Genomic DNA, 19,427 nt, shown 5'->3' with positions numbered 1-19,427 from the left:
TAGTGTTTTATCTAGAACATTACAGTTTGCTAATGATAAGCCAGCACTTGAACTAAACCTTCCTCTCAGTCCTGCATCTTTTAAGAAGAGTCTACTCTTATATTGTTTCTTTTTTTAAGATTTTATTTATTTGTCAGAGAGAGAGAGAGAACACAAGCAGGGGGAACAGCAGGCAGAGGGAGAAGCAAGCTCCCCACTGAGCAAGGAGCCAGACGTGGGACTTGATCCCAGGACTTTGGGATCATGACCTGAGTCAAAGGCAGACATTTAACTGACTGAGCCACGCAGGCATCCTGTATTCTAACAGTTTCATATGTGTGCTGACTTTGTTGTTTTGGAATCAAATCTTTTTCTATGGATTTTTTTTTTTTTTTTAAGATTTTATTTATTTGACAGAGAGAAATCACAAATAGGCAGAGAGGCAGGCACGGGGAGGGCGGGGCGGAGGAAGGAGACTCCCTGCGGAGCAGAGAGCCCGATTCGGGGTTTGATCCCAGGACCCTGGGATCCTGACCTGAGCCGAAGGCAGAGGCTTTAACCCACTGAGCCACCCGGGTGCCCCTGGATTTGGTTTTTTAAGAAATACTGAATATATTTTTTCAGTACAACTTTGGAAATGTGTGGAGTTCATATGTTTATAGTCCCTGTACCATGTTATAAGCAGAATCAACAAAGGCATAATCATTTCATTGATAGGTCTAGTCCTCTTTTTTTTTTTTTTTTTAAAGATTTTATATATTTATTTGACAGAGATCACAAGTAGGCAGAGAGGCAGGCAGAGAGAGAGAGGAGGAAGCGGACTCCCGCTGAGCAGAGAGCCCGATTCGGGGCTTGATCCCAGGACCCTAAGATCATGAGATCATGACCCGAGCCTAAGGCAGAGGCTTTAACCCACTGAGCCACCTAGGCGCCCCGGTCTAGTCCTCTTTAAATGAATTTTATGAACAGCAGAATCAATAGAACATAACTGTAGTGTAGTGATGGAACCCAGGTTTTGTGTGTTTAAATCAAATGATGTAGTAGAATACCATGTAATACAGGCCTCCTTCCTTACATCCTGTTTGGCCCATTTGTAGAAGCCATCATGGGGAAATAAAGCTAGTGCTGCCAGAAGATAGGCTTTCCCAGGATGGGATGGTGAGGCAGGGCTGCTGCGGGCTGGACTGCCGTCTCTGCAGTCATCACTCCAGGGCTGCCTTCCACTTGCTAACTCACTTTCGGTTCCTGCTGCCTGGTTTTGAAGACTATTGAAGTGTGTTCCGGGTTTCTGCTGGCTTGCCTTGACAGACTCTGAACCACACCAGCATGTGCCCCTGACCCTGATTGCTTTTTTTTTTTCCCACTCTAGACTTCACTCTGGTGTTCTTGGCTTCTGCACACCTGACGTGTATGAGTTGTTTGCCACCCGCATGGCCAGGCAACAAGAGTGTAATGGAGGCTTTGTCTTAGAGCCTGACTAGAAGTTAGTTGATAGGAATCCATAGCACTTTTTTGTGTGTGTCCTGCTGCCCCCAACTTGCAGTCTTAAAGAAAAGTGGCTCCCGGTAGTCCTCACTTTACCCCCATTACTCCACGTTATCCCCTTTAAAGTAACGTAATCGCATTTTACAGAAGTTACAGGGGCTTGTTGATCACTGACTGCTGCCTGTTGGGGTACACCTGCCCCTTACGGGAAAGCCAGGTTGTTTTCTTTTTCCTGTTCTGTTCTAAAATTGTATTTGCCTGCTTGGGTGGGTGGAAGGTGGGGAAAGCTCGTCCTGGATATTGTCAATCAGGTCCCCATGGCCCTAAGACTATAAAAATTGTGCTTCAGTACCTGTGCCAAGGAAAACGTGGTGTGATTATGTGTCTCCATGTTGCTGTAGATAGAAACTGCAGTTAATCAGTTCAGCAGTTTCAGCAAAAGGCTTAACCCGCACGTCAAAGATTAGCTCACTTAGATCCACTTGACCACTAGACTTGAGGATTTTGTCTCCTTTGCAGGCAGAAGGTTTTTTGGTTTTTTGGTTTTTTTTTAAAGTTAGGGAGGCCCTGTTTTCTACTCAGTACCCTAGACCTTTGTTAGAGTTAGAGCACCTCTATCTTAAGCATCTGGAATCACACATATAAAGGAGCCCTTTAGCCAGCTCTGAGGATTTAAACAGTAGCATTGTTAGATTCTTGGTATAAGTTTATCTGTTAATTAGGCCCAGTGCCTAATCAAATTCTAGCAAAACCTTCCACTAATATGATGATGCTAATCCTCCACTACCTGTATTAGGCAGAACTTATTCCAGGCCAGTGGGAGGAGTTTCCATCTTATCTACCACCTCCTGATGGAAGAGGTCATTGTCATTGCCGTGGTTGACACAGGATGTCGTCATAATATATGCTTGCTCCATTTATATGCCATGGAAGGAAGTAGAACATTACCAAGAAGGTATCTCTCTTAGTTGGAAGATAAAAGACCTGATAATTGCTCCCAAGCTCAACATATCACTCTTCTATGAAATTCAGACATTCCTTTTCAAGGAAAAGGGTTGGTCTTAGGAGCTGCCTTTAAAATAAGAACATTATGGTTAAACAGCTACCTTCAGCTCAGGTTATGATCTCAGAGTCCTGGGATGGAGCCCCATGTTGGGCTCCCTGCTCAACCGGAAGTCTGTTTCTCTCTCTCCCACATCCCCTGTTTGTGCTCTCTCACTCACACTCTCTCAAATAAACGAATAAAATCTTTAAAAAAATAAAATAAGAACATTGTGCGCACCTGCGTGGCTCAGTCGGTTAAGCATCTGCCTTTGGCTCAAGTCATAATCTCAGGGTGCAGGGATCGAGCCCCATGTCTGCTCCTTGCTCAGCAGGGAGTCTGCTTCTCCCTCTCCCTCTGCCTCCTGCCCCCGCTGCCCCACTCATGTTCTCCACCCACCCTTCTCTCTCTCAGTCTTTCTAAATAAAATCTTTTAAAAAAATAAAATAAGGGGCACCTAGGTGGCTCAATTGGGTTCCCTGCTCAGCGGGAAACCTGCTTCTCCCTCTCCCCCTGCTTGTATTCCCTCTCTCACTGTCTCTCTCAAATAAATAAAATCTTCAGAAAAATTAAATAAATAAAATAAGAACATTGTGCTTTTGTCTCCATCTATACTAGATCTTTTCGGTTGATTTTACCTCCATGTGTTCTGCCTTTCAAAAAGATTAGTTCTTATTACCGTAGAAAGAAAGTAAAAGCAACTGTAGCTAGTGCGGATGCTGTCAATTTTTACTTAAATCTGGCACTCTGTCTCTTCCCTGGACTTCGCCACATTTTTTCAAGCTTACTGATCTGAGTCTTTCTTTCTAACTTGAATTTGATGCCCTCCTGCCTGACTCCATGATGATAGCTTTATCTGTTCATGTTCCCAAATTTGGCTAACCCTTGGCCATCTTACTTTTGTGTCCTGTGATTCCTCTTTGCTTTGAACTGTGGCTTTCACAAGCTAAGTGTCTCTTTTTGAATGTGTGGCTCACCTCTTTTTCATAGCCTCTTGTTAATAGCGTTTAATATGAGAAACATTCCTTTCGATACTCAGCTCTGGCTATTTTACTTTAGCCTCTGTGTGAAAAAATAAAAATTCATTGAAAATATAAATAAAGGGCGCCTGGGTGGCTCAGTGGGTTAAGCCGCTGCCTTCGGCTCAGGTCATGATCTCAGGGTCCTGGGATCAAGTCCCGCATCGGGCTCTCTGCTCAGCAGGGAGCCTGCTTCCTCCTCTCTCTCTCTCTGCTTGCCTCTCTGTCTACTTGTGATCTCTGTCTGTCAAATAAATAAATAAAATCCTTAAAAAAAAAAAGAAAATATAAATAAGAATGAATTACAGTGTAATGTATTAACATTTTAAGAATCAAAGATTTTTCCATGTTAATCTAATTCCATTTGACTGCCGAAAGTTTAGTTCAGTTTTGAAATACAAAATCATCTGCATTAGCTATTGTCTGGTACTGGGATTGTACTAACACTAGTGGTGCCTCACCTGCCTTATGAGCTGATTGGCCACAGGGTCTAACCAGCTGTGTGGAATGCATGAATCCTCCTAGGACTCATTGGATATAACTTCTGATAGGAACGTGATGTGGATGGGTGATTCTAGTATCTTTGAGATGAGTATCTTTGAGAATGTTTTGTGGTGTTGAGCTGAGTCTTCAGAGAAGCCCAGGAATCTTTGCAAACCTTCAAGCCTCATATGAGGAGTACAGAAAAGAATAAAGCACTATGGATTAAAAGGAGCACAAATTAAAAAGACAGATTAAATGAGAACTTCAAGCAAAATTCCATCCCACATTTCTTTGCTTTTCATTAATTACAGAGATGACTTTGAAAACAACTTACAAATCATATTAATTCCTATTTTAAATATAGTTGGGAAGATGAGTGTTTCAAGGAAAGCAGTGTTTTATAATTATGTAAGCACAAGTCATTTAGGTTTTTTAAATGAATTTTCTCTTTTTTGAAGTGTAGCCTATGCATTATTATTCACTGGAAAATTCTATTGTAACCACATGAACAAAGCACTTTAATGGCCATCAAATGAACACTGAAATTATGTTTTTGTATAGAACTCATTTTTATAGTGCTCTTTAGCCAAGTGGAATTTTGCCTTCTCTTTGGGAAGAAGATACTTGTAAAATGTTCATAACCACTGTCTACAGTCTCAAAATGAGGGACATGACTTTGAAAACTTGTAAAGGTAATATTTTATGAAATCAATGACCACGGGTAGCTGGGTGGGTCAGTGGGCTAAGCATTCAACTTGATTTTGGCTCAGGTCATGATCTCAAAGAGTTGTGAGATAGAGCTCCATGTTGGGCTTCCTGATCAGTGGGAAGTCTGCTGAAGATTCTTTCCCTGTCTCTCTCTACCCTTTCCCCTGACTTGTGTACACTTTTTCTCTCAAATAAATAAATCTATTAAAAAAGAAGAAGAAGAAGAAAAGAAAGAAATCCATGACCTAAAAATTTAGTCTCTGTTCCTAAATGCTGTCCCCTACCTAACTCAGCATTCCTTCTGTTAACCTCTTTTCTTTAGATCTTCTTGTGTCTTTATTGATGAGATGGTGTGGAGGGGCCTGAACAGCAGGACAGGATATGATAGTTCATATGAGCAAATGCAGTTTCTTAGAGAGTACAGAGATTGGAAATTAGGGATGGAGAACTCTTCCATGTTCCACATCTAACATTTCTGTTTTTCTTTTTCTTTTTTTTTTTAAGATTCTATTTATTTGTTTGAGAGAGAGACAGTGAGAGACAGCATGAGTGAGGAGAAGGTCAGAGGGAGACGCAGGCTCCCCAAGAAGCAGGGAGCCTGATGCAGGACTCGATCCCGGGACTCCAGGATCATGACCTGAGCTGAAGGCAGTCGCTTAACCAACTGAGCCACTCAGGTGCCCGCACATCTAACATTTCTAAAATCTTACATCTTAAAATCATGGCAGTGGTTTGTTTTAGTGCATATAAAATAATGTATATTATAGTTGGTGCTTTCTTAGTGTTGATAAATATTTGAGCAGTTCTGTGAGCTCTATTACTTTCATACCACCAGAAAATAAAATTAATAGAGATGCAGGGAGAGGAAGAAAGGGGGCCTGGAGGTGAGGAACAATATTAGGGCAGCAGTTTTAAACTCTGGCTACTGCATATTAGAATTATCTACTGGCATAAAAATACCACCAGCTCTTGCCCTCCTCACAAGTCAGTTAGAATAGAAATCTCTGACTTCGGGCCCAGTAGTTTCTAAAAAGCTCCCCAGGTGATTCTGATGATCAAGCAGAGTTGAAGAACCACCATATTAAGGAAATCAATGAGTTCAGGAAAGGAAACTTATATCAGAGTTCTTAATGGTGGGGACGTAATTTCTACCCTTTAGTTGTGAGGATACTTAACAATTAAAGTATCTTGAAATTCATAAAGAACTAAACTAGTGTATGGCATCACTGCTATTACCAATTAAACATAGTGAATAGAACAGGAGTTACTGAAGCTGAAAGTAATGAAACTTGAATCCTATTAGTTGACTTAAAAATAGGTGCCATTGGATTGTCTATAAAGTATTTCATTCATATAATTCATCAACTATATATTGCAGTCTTTCTAAGTGTAAGGGTCTCTTTTTCTTTCTTGGTATCACTCATCTTAACCAGCTCAGTGTTTGGTACTATTTAATAGTAATAGAGCATTATAGCGAAAGTCTGTTCTCTTGGAGACTTAATCTTTCCTGGAAGGATTTGTTTTTCTCCTCCCTTTAATCACTTTTGCTGTTGTTTTTAAATTATCCCTAATTTCAAGTGCAGCAGCCAAAGCTGGACTGCACCCTTTGTTGACGGTCTAACTAAAATAAAATATTAATGGTATTAGGATTTTCCTGACCTTTCTCATTATTACAGCACAGCATTACTTCATATTTTTATAAAGCTATATTTTATTTCTGGGTTTTATCCAGCTTCTTATTCTTGAAAGCAACTTTGAGATTAGGGATTATGTCTGTTTATACATCAAAATGTCATGCCCACCTCTGTATTCAAGAGGTTTTTATATTGGCTAATTATATATGTGATGGTAACAATCATAAAGGAGACTGTGATCTGAGTTATAGGAGGAGCAATAAATAACTTGTGGACTTGCTTTGTGAACATTAAAACAAAAATGTTTGTTCTTAAGAAGCTCATTCACTGAATTATTTCCTTGATCCGAAGTCTGTTATCGCTTCTGTAGACTGATAGAACAGTCCAGATTCCTTTGTCTTTAAGGCTTCCATCCTTTTTTCTAAGATTTATGTATGTATTATTTGAGAGAGAGAAGGAGGGCATGAGTGGGGGGGTAGGGAGGGGGTAGGGCAGGCAGACTTCCCCCTGAGCACAGAACCTGAGGCGACTCGATCTCATGACCCTGAGATCATAACCTGAGCCCAAGTCAAGAATGGGATAGGCTTAACCGACTGAGCCACCCGGGTGCCCTAAGGCATCTTTGATTTTGTACTTAAACTAACCAGTTCTTTGGGTTTGGTTTTGTTTTGTTTTTCCCTACTCCTGGGCAACTACTCTTGTCATTCACAGATACTTTTTGATCAGCATTACGATGTCCCTTGTATAAGAATGTACCTACAGCCTTCTTTAGTCCATAGAGGAACTATTGAAGAATAGTACTATGAGTGAGGAGGTTAAACTCTTTTCTAAAGCTTAGGTCTAGTCCTCAAAATATGGTTTCAGTATTTGGTTAGAATTGGGAATTTCCAGTGTATTAGGCATATTTATAATTTGAATATTAAATGAAAACATTACATAAATAACTTCGGGGAATATTTATATGATTGCTCATTTGTTACTTTTGAGATAAATAATCAAGTCCTAACTCTGTAGGTTTACTGAAATCCGAACATGAACATTTATTCCTAAAATTTTTGAAGGTTAAACATCGATCAGAACACCAGTTGACAAATTTGAATAGAATAAGGATCACATTAATTAAATAGATGGCAAGTTTGCCTCACTGGCTTGTTAATATGCCAACTCGTTTATATTGATAGGCCTTACTTACCCTGTGAACCACGGGCAAAAAACTTCCATGAAAAGATTTTAAGTGAAGAGATTAGAAACTAGTAGGAATATTTAAAATGGTTTACCTTTTAAATTCACCTGCTCTGTGGAAATATTTTTTCTTCAGTCCTTTTCCAGATGATAGACACAGATGTGATCTAAATAGAATCAGGAGAGTCGCTTCAAAAGTTGTAAGGAACGGTCCCAAATCTTGTTCCTAGCCCACTTATCTGTGTTTTAACTGGAGTTGGAAGTGTTCTTAAAGGCCTCCACATTGAACTGGATCCAGAGTGGCTTTGTGGAAATGAATGCCTATAACTTCCTGATGCCTAACATCTTCCTAACATATCTGCCTGTCATTAACTACATGCCAATGCTAATAAACATCTTCCAGGCTTGTTCATTACTTTAACTTGTTTCAGCCAGGCATGCCCTTAACTTGTAAAAAGAACCTGTCCGTTATTTTTCTCTTTCTTCAACATAGTCTATCTCAGTTGAGATAAAGAGCAGGAAGATCCAGCTTAGAACAGAAGTTTCTCAGCATTTTGTTGTTGTTGTTGTTCCCAGAAAGTTTCTAATTTCTCCTCAAAGAAAGTTTAATTACATCTAAGTCTTTTAGAAAATCTAAGTCCAACCGAAGTAAACACTCATGAAATGATAAAACATCTCCAGTTGGAAGAGAAGGCCGGTTTTTTGTTTGTTTATTTGTTTGTCTTGTTTTGGGTTTTTTATGTTTTTTTTTGTTTTGTTTTTTGTTTTTTGTTTTGAGAAGTCCAGGTTTTTAAGTGAAAGAGATTTGGAACTAGATCTGAGTGAGATACCACAGTAACTTCATTACATAGATGCCGAAGCTGAGAGGTGGGAAGTAGCCTCACCAAAATGACCTCACTGTTTAGTGACAGAATCAGAACTAGAAACTCTTAAGTTCTTTTTTTATAGTATGTGTTTTGTATACTTAACCTTTAAAATTTTCTCTCAATTTTTTTCTGAAAGTAGGTGGTAGGGTAGGGTAGATCAATAAAATACTATTACCAGGGGCGCCTGGGTGTCTCAGTGGGTTAGGCCGCTGCCTTCGGCTCAGGTCATGATCTCAGAGTCCTGGGATCGAGCCCCGCAATGGGCTCTCTGCTCAGCAGGGAGCCTGCTTCCTCCTCTCTCTCTGCCTGCCTCTCTGCCTGCTTGTGATCTCTCTGTCAAATAAATAAATCAAAAGTCTTAAAAAAAAATACTATTACCAATAGTATGTGTTCGTACTCGTTAAGATTCTTTTGGTTGCGGGATGCCTGGGTGGCTCAGTTGGTTGGACAACTGCCTTCGGCTCAGGTCATGATCCTGGAGTCCCGGGATCGAGTCCCGCATCGGACTCCCGGCTCCACGGGGAGTCTGCTTCTCTCTCTGACCTTCTCCTCGCTCATGCTCTCTCTCAAATAAATAAATAAAATCTTTAAAAAAAAAAAAAAAGGATTCTTTTGGTTGCAAGTAACAGAAACCAGTAAGTAAATGGATCTAGCAAAAAAGGTGGGCATGGGGGGAGATAAAATTTAGAAATGATTCTGGACTATTTCCCAGAATCCAGTTCTGGTGTGGGTCCCTTAGTTTGAAATTCAGAAGGAGGCACAAACACCCAGAGCGAAAGAGGGAGGAGACAAAAGTCATTGTTCACTCTGTTCCCACCACCTTCAGTGTCCTTCTGTTTCACCTGTGTGTCTAGCTTATAACCCTTAAAAAGTTCTTTGTGCAGTGGAGTCCCACAGCCCATAGGGAAGGACCAGTAGTCTGTCAGGTAAATTCAAAAGTAGAGAATCATAAAATGATATTAATATGAATTCTTACTACCTTAAACATTTTATCTTAAGAGTTCAAATGTACATATAGCCACCAATGTACATGTAGGATAAGGCCTTTGATTTCAGTATAATATGCTGGTTGAGCATCTCTTTTCTCTTTCTTGGGAAAATTCAACCCATAATCTAGATTTATTATTAATTTTTTATTTATTAATTTATTTATTATTAATTTTTGCTTCTTAGAAAGGAGCAAAAATTTAGACACTGAAACAACATGAATGCAGAATCCTTCTAGACTTTTATGTTTCTCTAATAATCTCCTATTATCTCTCCAGTGTTTTGACAGTAGTTTTTTTTTTTTAAGCAACTTACTTTTTATATTAAGTCTTGCCAAAGCACTAAACTTGGTTTTCATAGAAACATCTCCTTCCCCCATACTTACAATTAATGGGATTATATAATATATAATCAAATTGCATAATAACTAACAGTAAAACTAGCATAAACAAGTTCTAATATAGTTAGAGCAGAAGTGTGTGGGAGTACTAGAGATGAACCTAACTACCCACTATGGGCAAGCTATGGGCATCTGTCACTGTATTTAAAAGAGGGGACTTGAGAACATTGATAATCTAGAAGTGGGGTAAGTGGAGGTCTATTAAAAGTGATTCTGGTGGGGGTACCTGGGTGGCTCAGTGGGTTAAAGCCTCTGCCTTCGGCTCAGGTCATGATCCCAGGGTCCTAGGATCGAGCCCCATATCGGGCTCTCTGCTTAGCGAGGAGCCTGCTTCCTCCTCTCTCTCTCTCTGCCTGCCTCTCTGCCTATTTGTGATCTCTGTCTGTCAAATAAATAAATAAAATCTTTTAAAAAAAAAAGTGATTCTAGTGTATTAAAATGATTTATATACCTCCTACTAGACTAGCAGCTCTTAAAAATGTGATCTGGAGGGATTCCTGAGACCTTTTCAAGGAGCCTATAAAGTCAAAACTATTCATAATAATACCAAGCCTTTCTGCCTTTTTCAGTTCCAATTTTCTAAATATTTCTTAGTTTTAGTTCCTAATATGATAAATAGCAAAAGGTTCAACCCACATAAAAGCTCTTCGGGGGCCCTCAAAACTTTTTAAGAATCTGTGTCACAGAAGTCATTTGAATGGCTGCACTAGACTCTGCTCCTTGAGGACAGGAGCCGTGCTTTATGTCTTTGTTATTCCTGATGTGTTTCAAGTGTTCGTGCTCTTTTAAACTGGCCTAACAAAGTGGTTTCAAGTGAGGGTTCCTGTATTAATGAATATGGTCTGTAATAAACAGCAGTGGTGTCCAAATGGGTGCTTTCAGATGCCTTTATATTTTTATTTTTTTTAAAGATTTTATTTATTTATTTGACAGAGATCACAAGTAGGCAGAGAGTCAGGTGGGGGGCCGGGGGAGAAGCAGGCTCAGGGCGCCTGATGCAGGGCTTGATCCCAGGACCCTGGGATCATGACCTGAGCCGAAGGCAGAGGCTTTAACCCACTGAGCCACCCAGGCGCCCCAAGATTCCTTTAAAATATAAGGTATCTAATACCTTTCCCCCGAAATCTTAAGCAATGTTTTTAATTTTTTTTAATTTAGATTTTTTTTTTTTTTAATTTGTCAGAGAGAGAAAGAGAGAGAGAGAGAGTGCGAGCGAGCACAGGCGGACAGAGTGGCAGGCAGAGGCAGAGGGAGAAGCAGGCTCTCCGCCAAGCAAGGAGCCCGATGTGGGACTCGATCCCAGGACGCTGGGATCATGACCTGAGCCGAAGGCAGCCACTTAACCAACTGAGCCACCCAGGCGTCCCTTAAGCAATGTTTTGAAGAGGAAAAGAAGCATGGTTAGTGGAAAGAATATGGAAACATTTTCCTGTAAGGCTTTTAAAAATTGTGAAGGCTTTAAATCTTGCTTAGGAGGTTTTATCATAAGTAAATTGGCTTTTAAAATTTACTTAAAAGGAGAAGGGGGGGCACCTGGGTTGCTCAGTGGGTTAAAGCCTCTGCTTTTGGTTCAGGTCATGATCTCAGGGTCCTGGGATTGAGCCCCGCATCAGGCTCTCTGCTCAGCGGGGAGCCTGCTCCCCCCACCCCTTCTCTGCCTGCTCTCTGCCTACTTGTAATCTCTGTCAAATACATAAGTAAAATCTTTAAAAAAAAAAAAAAAAAAGGAGAAAGGGAACAAGCTAACAGAGATGTGGGGTGATTTAAGAGCAACCAGTCAGTGGGAAAATACATTGCAGATGATTAAGACTTCTCTTTCACTTGAGAAGCATTGGAAAGCTATTTTAGATTTGAAAAGGGGATGTGATGGACAGGAAATTATGGTTTGGGGAAAGTGAATTTTATTGCTTTGTGAGAGTGACCTTGATTGGAGAATAGTGATGAGAGTAGTTTCCAAGTTGATATGGGCAGGTGCTTTGAAAACTTACTCTCTCAGGTATTATATGGAGAACATTGACAGCAGATCCTTTAACTAAAAATTAAATTCAGCCTATCTACCTGAAGTACATATTACTTTAAATAAGTGGGGAAACATTCACAGATGGTATTAACAGATAGCTCTTTTAGTATGCAGTGAAACACCTAGATATATAAGTAAATTGTTTTCAGGGATGGTATAGTATTCTAAGTTTGTTTAGTTTTCTTAAAAGGATTGATTTGTGTTTTAATAGAGGACTTTCTCATGCATTTAACATATCTTATACGTAGAAATTCCCCAGATTTTGCTATTGTTATACCAGTAATTTTTCTAGATAGAACTTTCAGCTTCTGTGGAAATGCAAACTCAAATATAAGATTTGGGAAATTCACATTTTAATATCAGTCTTACTAAACTGATTAACAAGGGGAAATTATTTTTAGACATTTAAATGTAATACAAAATAATTATGGTTTCGTTTCCTTCCTAACATTTTGGTATAAGGTGGGCATGCTTCTCATCATTGCTTTTTCCAGACATCTGATAGTGTGTACTTGAGATTAGTTGCATATGTTGCACTGAGGAATTCTTCAACTATTGGATTGCCCATGCATTCACAGTTAGGGGCTACAGTAAGGAGTCTCCTGGAGTTTGGAGACAAAATCAAGAAAAGTCACCATAAGGAAGATTTTCTAATGTAAATCGTGGGCGTGGTACAAGCTGCACTCTACATTTTGGTCCATTTATCTGCCCTCCTCCCCCACCCCAGGAAACTGTGTGCTTCTTGGAAAGAGTACTATGTCTTACTCATCTTTGATTCCAAATGCTTAGATGGTGCCCTTTACATAGTAGGCATTTAGTTAATGTTAGGGGAATGCACGAAGTCATTTGCCCTGAAGAGATGAATCATAAATGCATTGCTGATGAGCCAAAGGATTTCCTGAATCTCTTTTCAAAACCTGGATGAATTCTCATGAAATTAAGACTGAACCATAGCTTCCTAACCATAGTTGTACATTTCCAGATAGTAGGAGAGCTGGTGCCATCATGGCATAGTCTTTGTGTACTATTAAGGTCTATAAGGTGAATTTACCAGTGTTTGGTCCATAGTAGTCACATAGTAAGTGCTAACTGTTGTTTACCTTTTTGGTTTCTCTTGAATTTTGTGTCAGCGTCACCTTAAGAATTCTTACTTTTGGTAGGAAAAATTGCCCCTCTGTTTGGACAAATATCCATAGCAGTTAAAGCTCTAACTTGGACATACCCAAGTTAATAAATCTGCTGGAAAATAGAAGTCAGAGCAACTGGCAGGCAGAAGTAGTACACAGTATAGCCTAGACAGTGTTTAGCCTAGACAACTAGCCTTGCCCAGTTTATGGTATTTTCTAGGCTAGCTATTCTAGTCACGGTGTATTCTAGAATTTTATTTGTGTGTGTGTGTGTGTGTGTGGTCACCCACACATACAGATATATATTACCTTTAATTTTAGTGGTTTAGACTAGCTGGGTTTTCAGAAGTTACTTCTCTGCCAAAGTTGTTGTAGTCTCCACTCCCTTCAAATTTTTTAAAATTTGATTTTATGTCCTAGTAAGTCACCCTCTTTAGAAAAAGTTAAATATATAAAAGTTGTATTGGCAAGGGACTGCAGCAGCCCAGTAAACAAACCTGACAAGCTCAGTTTTTTGCTCACCAAGAGTAAGGTTTTTCTCTATTCTGGCTAATGATGGTACTATAAACTTAAAAGTATTCCTTTTGTTCTTTGATTTGTATTATTACGTTTGATTCTAATCATTATTACTGTGGTTAGTATGTTAAGGTAAAATCTTAAAAATGGTCAGGGTTGGGGCGCCTGGGTGGCTCAGTGGGTTAAAGCTTCTGCCTTCAGCTCAGGTCATGATTCCAGGGTCCTGGGATTGAGCCCCGCATCGGGCTCTCTGCTCGGCAGGGAGCCCGCTTCCTCCTCTCTCTCTCTGCCTGCCTCGCTGCCTACCTGTGATCTCTATCTGTCAAATTAAAAAATATATATATATATTTATTAAAAAAATGGTCAGGGTTATCTCTGAATACATTTGTTAAATTTTTTTTTTCTTTCCATTCAAGACAAACTTTCATTGGAAGGAATAGTGGTGCAAAGAGCTGAATGCCGACCTGCGGCCAGTGAAAACTACATGAGATTAAAAAGGTTGGTGTTCTTTAACTTTAAGATAATACCCGATATTTCCTTTTGGGGATTGAAATCTGTATATTAGATTGCTTCTTAACTGCATGAAAACTGTGGCTATGTTGAAAGTGTTTTCTTCAAAGGCTGTTTTACTTTAAGACTACGTTAAGAACAAACTTCTAGGGGCGCCTGGGTGGCTCAGTGGGTTAAGCCACTGCCTTCGGCTCAGGTCATGATCCCAGGTCCTGGGTTCGAGCCCCGCCTCGGGCTTTCTGCTCAGCAGGTAGCCTGCTTCCTCCTCTCTCTCTGCCTGCCTCTCTGCCTACTTGTGATTTCTCTCTGTCAAATAAATAAATAAAAATCTTTAAAAAAAAAAAAAGAACAAACTTCTAGTTATAAATAATTAAGTCCTGGGGTTATAATGTACAGCTTGTTGACTATAGTTAATATTACTGTTTTGCATATTTGCAAGTTGCTAAGAGAATAGATCTTAAAAATTCTCATCACAAGAAGTAAATATGGTGACATGATGTTAACTAGACTTATTATGGTGATCATTTTGCAATATATATGTTTCAAATCATTATGTTGTATACCTGAAACTAATGTAATGGTATATGTCAATTATACTTCAATTAAAAAAAAAAACCCAAGTAAGAATTTCTTTGGCAAGGGAATTTTCAGAACCTGGCTGTGTATTTGGGTTGTTTTAAGCTACTCTCTTAATATAACCTGGAGTCAAACTTCTTATACTTCTTTTTATACTAGTCAACATTATAGATCTTGATTCTCTAAACACATGTAATGTATTTGTACTATTTTATTTTTAAAGGCTATACTTTTTGCATAATGAAATTTCTAAAATACTATACAGTATAAAGCAAGTGTAGTTGCTAGAATATCATTCTTTTCTCTTGATTTACAGAGAACTTTTTATAAACTTACTACTTGGGTGCCTGGGTTGCTCAGTGGGTTAAAGCCTCTGCCTTCAGCTCAGGTCGTGATCCCAGGGTCCTGGGATCGAGACCCGCATCGGGCTCTCTGCTCGGCAGGGAGCCTGCTTCCTCCTCTCTCTCTGCCTGCCTCTCTGCCTACTTGTGATCTCTCTCTCTCTGTCAAATAAATAAATAAAATCTTAAAAAAAAAAAAACAAAAAAACAAAACAACAAAAAAAAACTTACTACTTTGTTAGAGATTTCACATATGATCCTCCCTCCCCCAGTGTTGTATATGGTTAACATTTTGTAATCAATATTTGAAGATGATGATTGCAAATTCTTGGTACTCCAATTTTTTGACTTTCAGAGAGCAATTTTTTAAAACCCTGAAGGCTTTTTTTGTTTTAAGTAAATTCTGCACCTCCTGTGGGGCTCGAACTCACAGCCCCAAGAATAAGAGTCATGTGCCGTATTAACTGAGCCAGCAAGGCACCCCTTGTTTTCTACTTTATATTGAATGTATTTCAGCCTTGTGTACTTCAGAATTGTAAGTTTGTTCATTCAGCACTACCATGTGAAAGAGTAGTGAACAAAACAGGCAAAACTCTCGCCCTTGTGGAACTTACATTTTAGCAGATTATAGCTATCCAGAGCTCATAATGGGAGCACACTGTTTGGGTGCTAGCGGTAGCCTCTCTGGATAGCAGGGTTCTCACAGCTGGAAGTAGCTGCTTCAGGGATGCCTGGCTGGTGCAGTTAGTTAAGCATCCAGTGCTTGGTTTCAGCTTAGGCAGTGATCTCGGGGTCTTGGGATCAAACTCCATGTCAGGCTCGCCACCCGACATGGAGTCTGCTTAAAGATTCTCTCTCCCTCACTCTCTGCCCTACTCCCCCGCCGCACGTGTGCACGTGCTCTCTCTCGCTCTCTAAAATAAATATATAGATCTTTAAAAAAAAAAAAAAGAAGGTGGCTGCTTCAGATGGATCCTCTATAATGCCACATCATCTTTTTAATTTCCCTCCTTTCTCAATTAGATTAGAGTGTGTCTCTCAGGAACGAAACAAAAGACTGTTTTCTTGTCCAATAATTCTTCTCATTTAAATGCCTCCCCAGGGCAAGGGAAAGGATGACAAAATGAAAAAAATTTTTTAACTGAAAATAACTTTGGAACACAGGCAGGAGGTGTTTCTGTCTTTGTGTTTAGCCTATGAAGTTGATCATACAGTGTGTGTTTTTGAAGACTTATCATCTTCAAATAACCACTGAAATTGCAAAGTACAAAATCTGGTTACTGAGCTGCTTGCCAAGATCTTTTTTGTGGTCCTAATTTTCTTTAAAGGTTTGTAAAGATTTCTGATGGTGAGATTAGGCAAGTTGCCTGTTGTGTTAATGAAATGGCTGCTTTTTTTCTTACCAAAAGATACAAAAATTATTCAGCCTTTTGAGTGTGCTAAGAGACCAGCCATTATATATTTCAGTTACTTAAATGACTTAAGGAAACAGGGTGATTCAGGAGATGATAATCATGTGAGTTTCATAAAATAGACGATACATGACATGTCTTGAAAGATGCACTCATATAAAGACTTGGGGAAGACATTGGGGAACTCTGTGTGAGCCTGGAATGCGGGATTGTTTGAGTCAGAACAAACAGAATCTCCACCCTAAACCTCTGCTTTGAGCTCCAAACTTGGATATTCAAGAACCTGGTTGAATGTCCACTAGACATTTTAAATATATGAAAAACTGTTCTCCCAGGCTTTCCCCCAAAACCTGCTCTACCAGTGGTCTTTCTCATCTGAGTTAGTACAAACTCTGTTCTCCTGTTTTCTTAATCCAAAATTCTTGGTGACATTTTTGAATCCTCTTTCACACACACATCCATTGTGTCAGAAAAGTCTTACTGACTGTACCTTCAGATTATTACACATCTACAAGTCTGTTTCTCACCACCCACATGATCTATCATGAAGTCTCACCTAGATCACTGCAGTAGCCTCCTAGCAGCATTCCTTCTTCTGTCCCTGCCCACTCTGGTCTGCTGCCAGTGCAGGAGTCAGAGCAGTTCTTCCAGAATCTGTCAAGTCATGCCATTCCTCTGCTCACTGGTCACTCACAGTGCTTCCTTCATTACTCAGAGTAAAATTCAAGTCCTCCCAGTTCTCTGCAGGGATCGACGTGATCATGCTTCTACTTCTTCCCACTTCTCCCCATCCTTAGCTCCTCTCCCTTCATTCCCCCTTTACTTAACTCTGAGCTCCTAGCAGTCCTGAGCACTCTAGGCACTTCCTTATCAGGGCCTTTACACCAGATTTTCTTTTCTACCAGGAACATCCTTTCTGCAGAAAACTGCATAGCTCACTCCGTGCCTCTTTCAAGTCTCTTCTGAGATTCTGCTTTTCCAATAAGGTCTACCCTGACCAACCTACTTCTTTCTATACTTTTATTTTCTTATAGACCATACCATTCATAATATACTATGTAATTTACTTGTATTTATTGCCAGCTTTGCCCTAGTGTAGTTTAAACTTCCATGGTTGGTTCTTTGGTGTGTATGTGTACGCATGGACACACGTGCACACAGTCATCTATTTTGTTCATTTATACACACACACAACCCCAGATGTTTAAAATAGTTCGTGACAGGGCACCTGGGTGGCTCAGTCAGTTAAGCTCACACTCGCTCTCTTGTGCGTGCTCTCTCCCCCTCTCAAATAAAATTTAAAAAAAAAAATAGTTCATGACATGTAGTAGGTGGTCAGTAAGTATTTTTTTGAGTGAATAAGGGGCCGGAGATAAGGTTTAAAATATTGAAAATCTTTATATTCTTGCTAAATTATCTGTTAAAGAGTCTTAATATGCTTTGGTAAGGAATTTGGACTCTATGCTGTGGCCATTAGGGAGGTACTGAAGAATTCGAAGCTGTATGGAGAGCAAAGCGATTTCTGTTTTGGATAGGTCATCCTGGCCATAATGTAAGACCAAAAGCAGGGAGGTAAGCTAGAGGCTGATGTAATAACCCACGTACAAAATGTCTAAGTGACTAAACAAAGTGGTTCTAATCAGAAGGGAATTGAAAGACAAAGTTTTGAGGATATTTGGAGGTAGAGTCAAAAGCAGAAAGTACTTAACCTGCAAGAAGAATAATGATGGGTAGATTAATCAAAATAGGAAAGTAATATAAGCTGTAAGTTGTATCTCATGTGCAGCTGACATTTGAACAACGAGGGGTTGGGGTGTCCACCCTTTGCACAGTTGAAACTCTGCATGTAACTTTCGACTTCCCAAAACCACTACTAGTAGCTACTGTTGACTGGAAGCCTTACCAATAACATAGTTAACACATATTTTATATGTTATATGTATTATTACTGTATTCTTACAATAAAGTAAGCCAGAGGAGAAAAAAATGTTAAGAAAATCATAAGGAAGAAAAAATACATTTATGGTACTGCACTGTAAAAAAAGAAAATCCATATATAAGTGGACCTGTGCAGTTCAGACTTATACCATTCAAGGATCAACCTGTATTTTGTTTATCGTTACTTAACATTTTCACGTGTGTCATGAGATCATTGAGGTAAGGCTCAATTTTAAAAAATCACTAGTTAACTGTTCTTGCTCCAGAGAGTTTACAGTTGTTTATTTGTTTTTTAATATTTTATTTATTCATTTGAGAGAGAGAGAGAGAGCATGAAAGGGGAGAGGTCAGAGGGAGAAGCAGACTCCCTGCTAAGCAGGGAGCCTGTGATGAGACTCAATCCCAGGACTCCAGGATCATGACCTGAGCTGAAGGCAGTCGCATAACCAACTCAACCACCCAGACACCCTATAATCTGGGGTACGTGTGTGTATGTATGTACGTGTGTGTATGTGTTTTCCTTCAGGTTCGGGAGTGTACAGTTTTTGAAACTGAAGGAAAACACACACACGCGCACACACACAACCAGATTATCCAAAACGTCTGTTTACTGACCGTATAGTTGCAAGAATAGAAATATAGTGGTGCTTTTGATTAGTGGACAGGCAGATATCCCGATGGAGGTGACATCAAAGTAGAAGTGTTTGAGAACAGAATTGGCAGGTCAGTATTTAAGATATCTGGCACCTGGATATTTCACACATACACTCCAAAGTTTTCAGGGCCTCCTTCTGACTGCCTGGTCCCATTCAATGGTATTTGAGTTTTTGGATAATCTGGCTCTTGTCTCACTTTTTGGCTATATTTTTAGCTGTTCTCCTTTTGACACACATCATCTAGTTGTGTCACACTACACATTGTTATCCTGGATGTGCTGGGCACTTCTTTTTTTTTTTTTTAAAGATTTTATTTATTTATTTGTCAGAGAGAGAGAGAGAGCGAGCACAGGCAGACAGAGTGGCAGGCAGAGGCAGAGGGAGAAGCAGGCTCCCCACAGAACAAGGAGCCCGATGTGGGACTCAATCCTAGGACGCCGGGATCATGACTTGAGCCGAAGGCAGCTGCTTAACCAACTGAGCCACCCAGGCGTCCCTGGGCACTTCTAAGTATTATGCTGCGTCTTCTACCTAGAATACCTCATT

At 39.7% G+C, this 19,427-nt stretch overlaps 2 protein-coding genes across 4 annotated transcripts in view; one reads left to right on the top strand and one right to left on the bottom strand.

Annotated features, from left to right (window-relative positions):
• The window catches only part of GTF2F2 (general transcription factor IIF subunit 2), a 158,336-nt gene that overhangs the window by 76,615 nt on the left and 62,294 nt on the right, over positions 1 to 19,427 (top strand). Inside the window, exon 5 of the mRNA XM_047723494.1 lies at positions 13,865 to 13,946. Within this exon, the coding sequence (XP_047579450.1) occupies positions 13,865 to 13,946 (82 nt within the window). The remainder of the gene's footprint in view (positions 1 to 13,864; positions 13,947 to 19,427) is intronic.
• The window catches only part of KCTD4 (potassium channel tetramerization domain containing 4), a 39,772-nt gene that overhangs the window by 3,080 nt on the left and 17,265 nt on the right, over positions 1 to 19,427 (bottom strand). Inside the window, exon 2 of one of the 3 annotated variants that reach the window (XM_047723491.1) lies at positions 7,628 to 7,699. The exons of 1 other annotated variant lie outside the window; for it this stretch is intronic. The gene's annotated coding sequence lies outside the window, so the exon portion shown is untranslated. Of the gene's footprint in view, positions 1 to 3,404; positions 3,495 to 7,627; positions 7,700 to 19,427 lie in introns of those variants that run through there. One more of the 3 variants, XM_047723492.1, reaches the window with a different exon arrangement.

Source organism: Lutra lutra, chromosome 3 (genome assembly GCF_902655055.1).
Source record: "Lutra lutra chromosome 3, mLutLut1.2, whole genome shotgun sequence".
In the NCBI taxonomy this organism is placed as follows: domain Eukaryota; kingdom Metazoa; phylum Chordata; class Mammalia; order Carnivora; family Mustelidae; genus Lutra; species Lutra lutra.
Note: the sequence above shows the minus strand (reverse complement) of the source record. Positions and strands in the feature narration are given on the sequence as shown.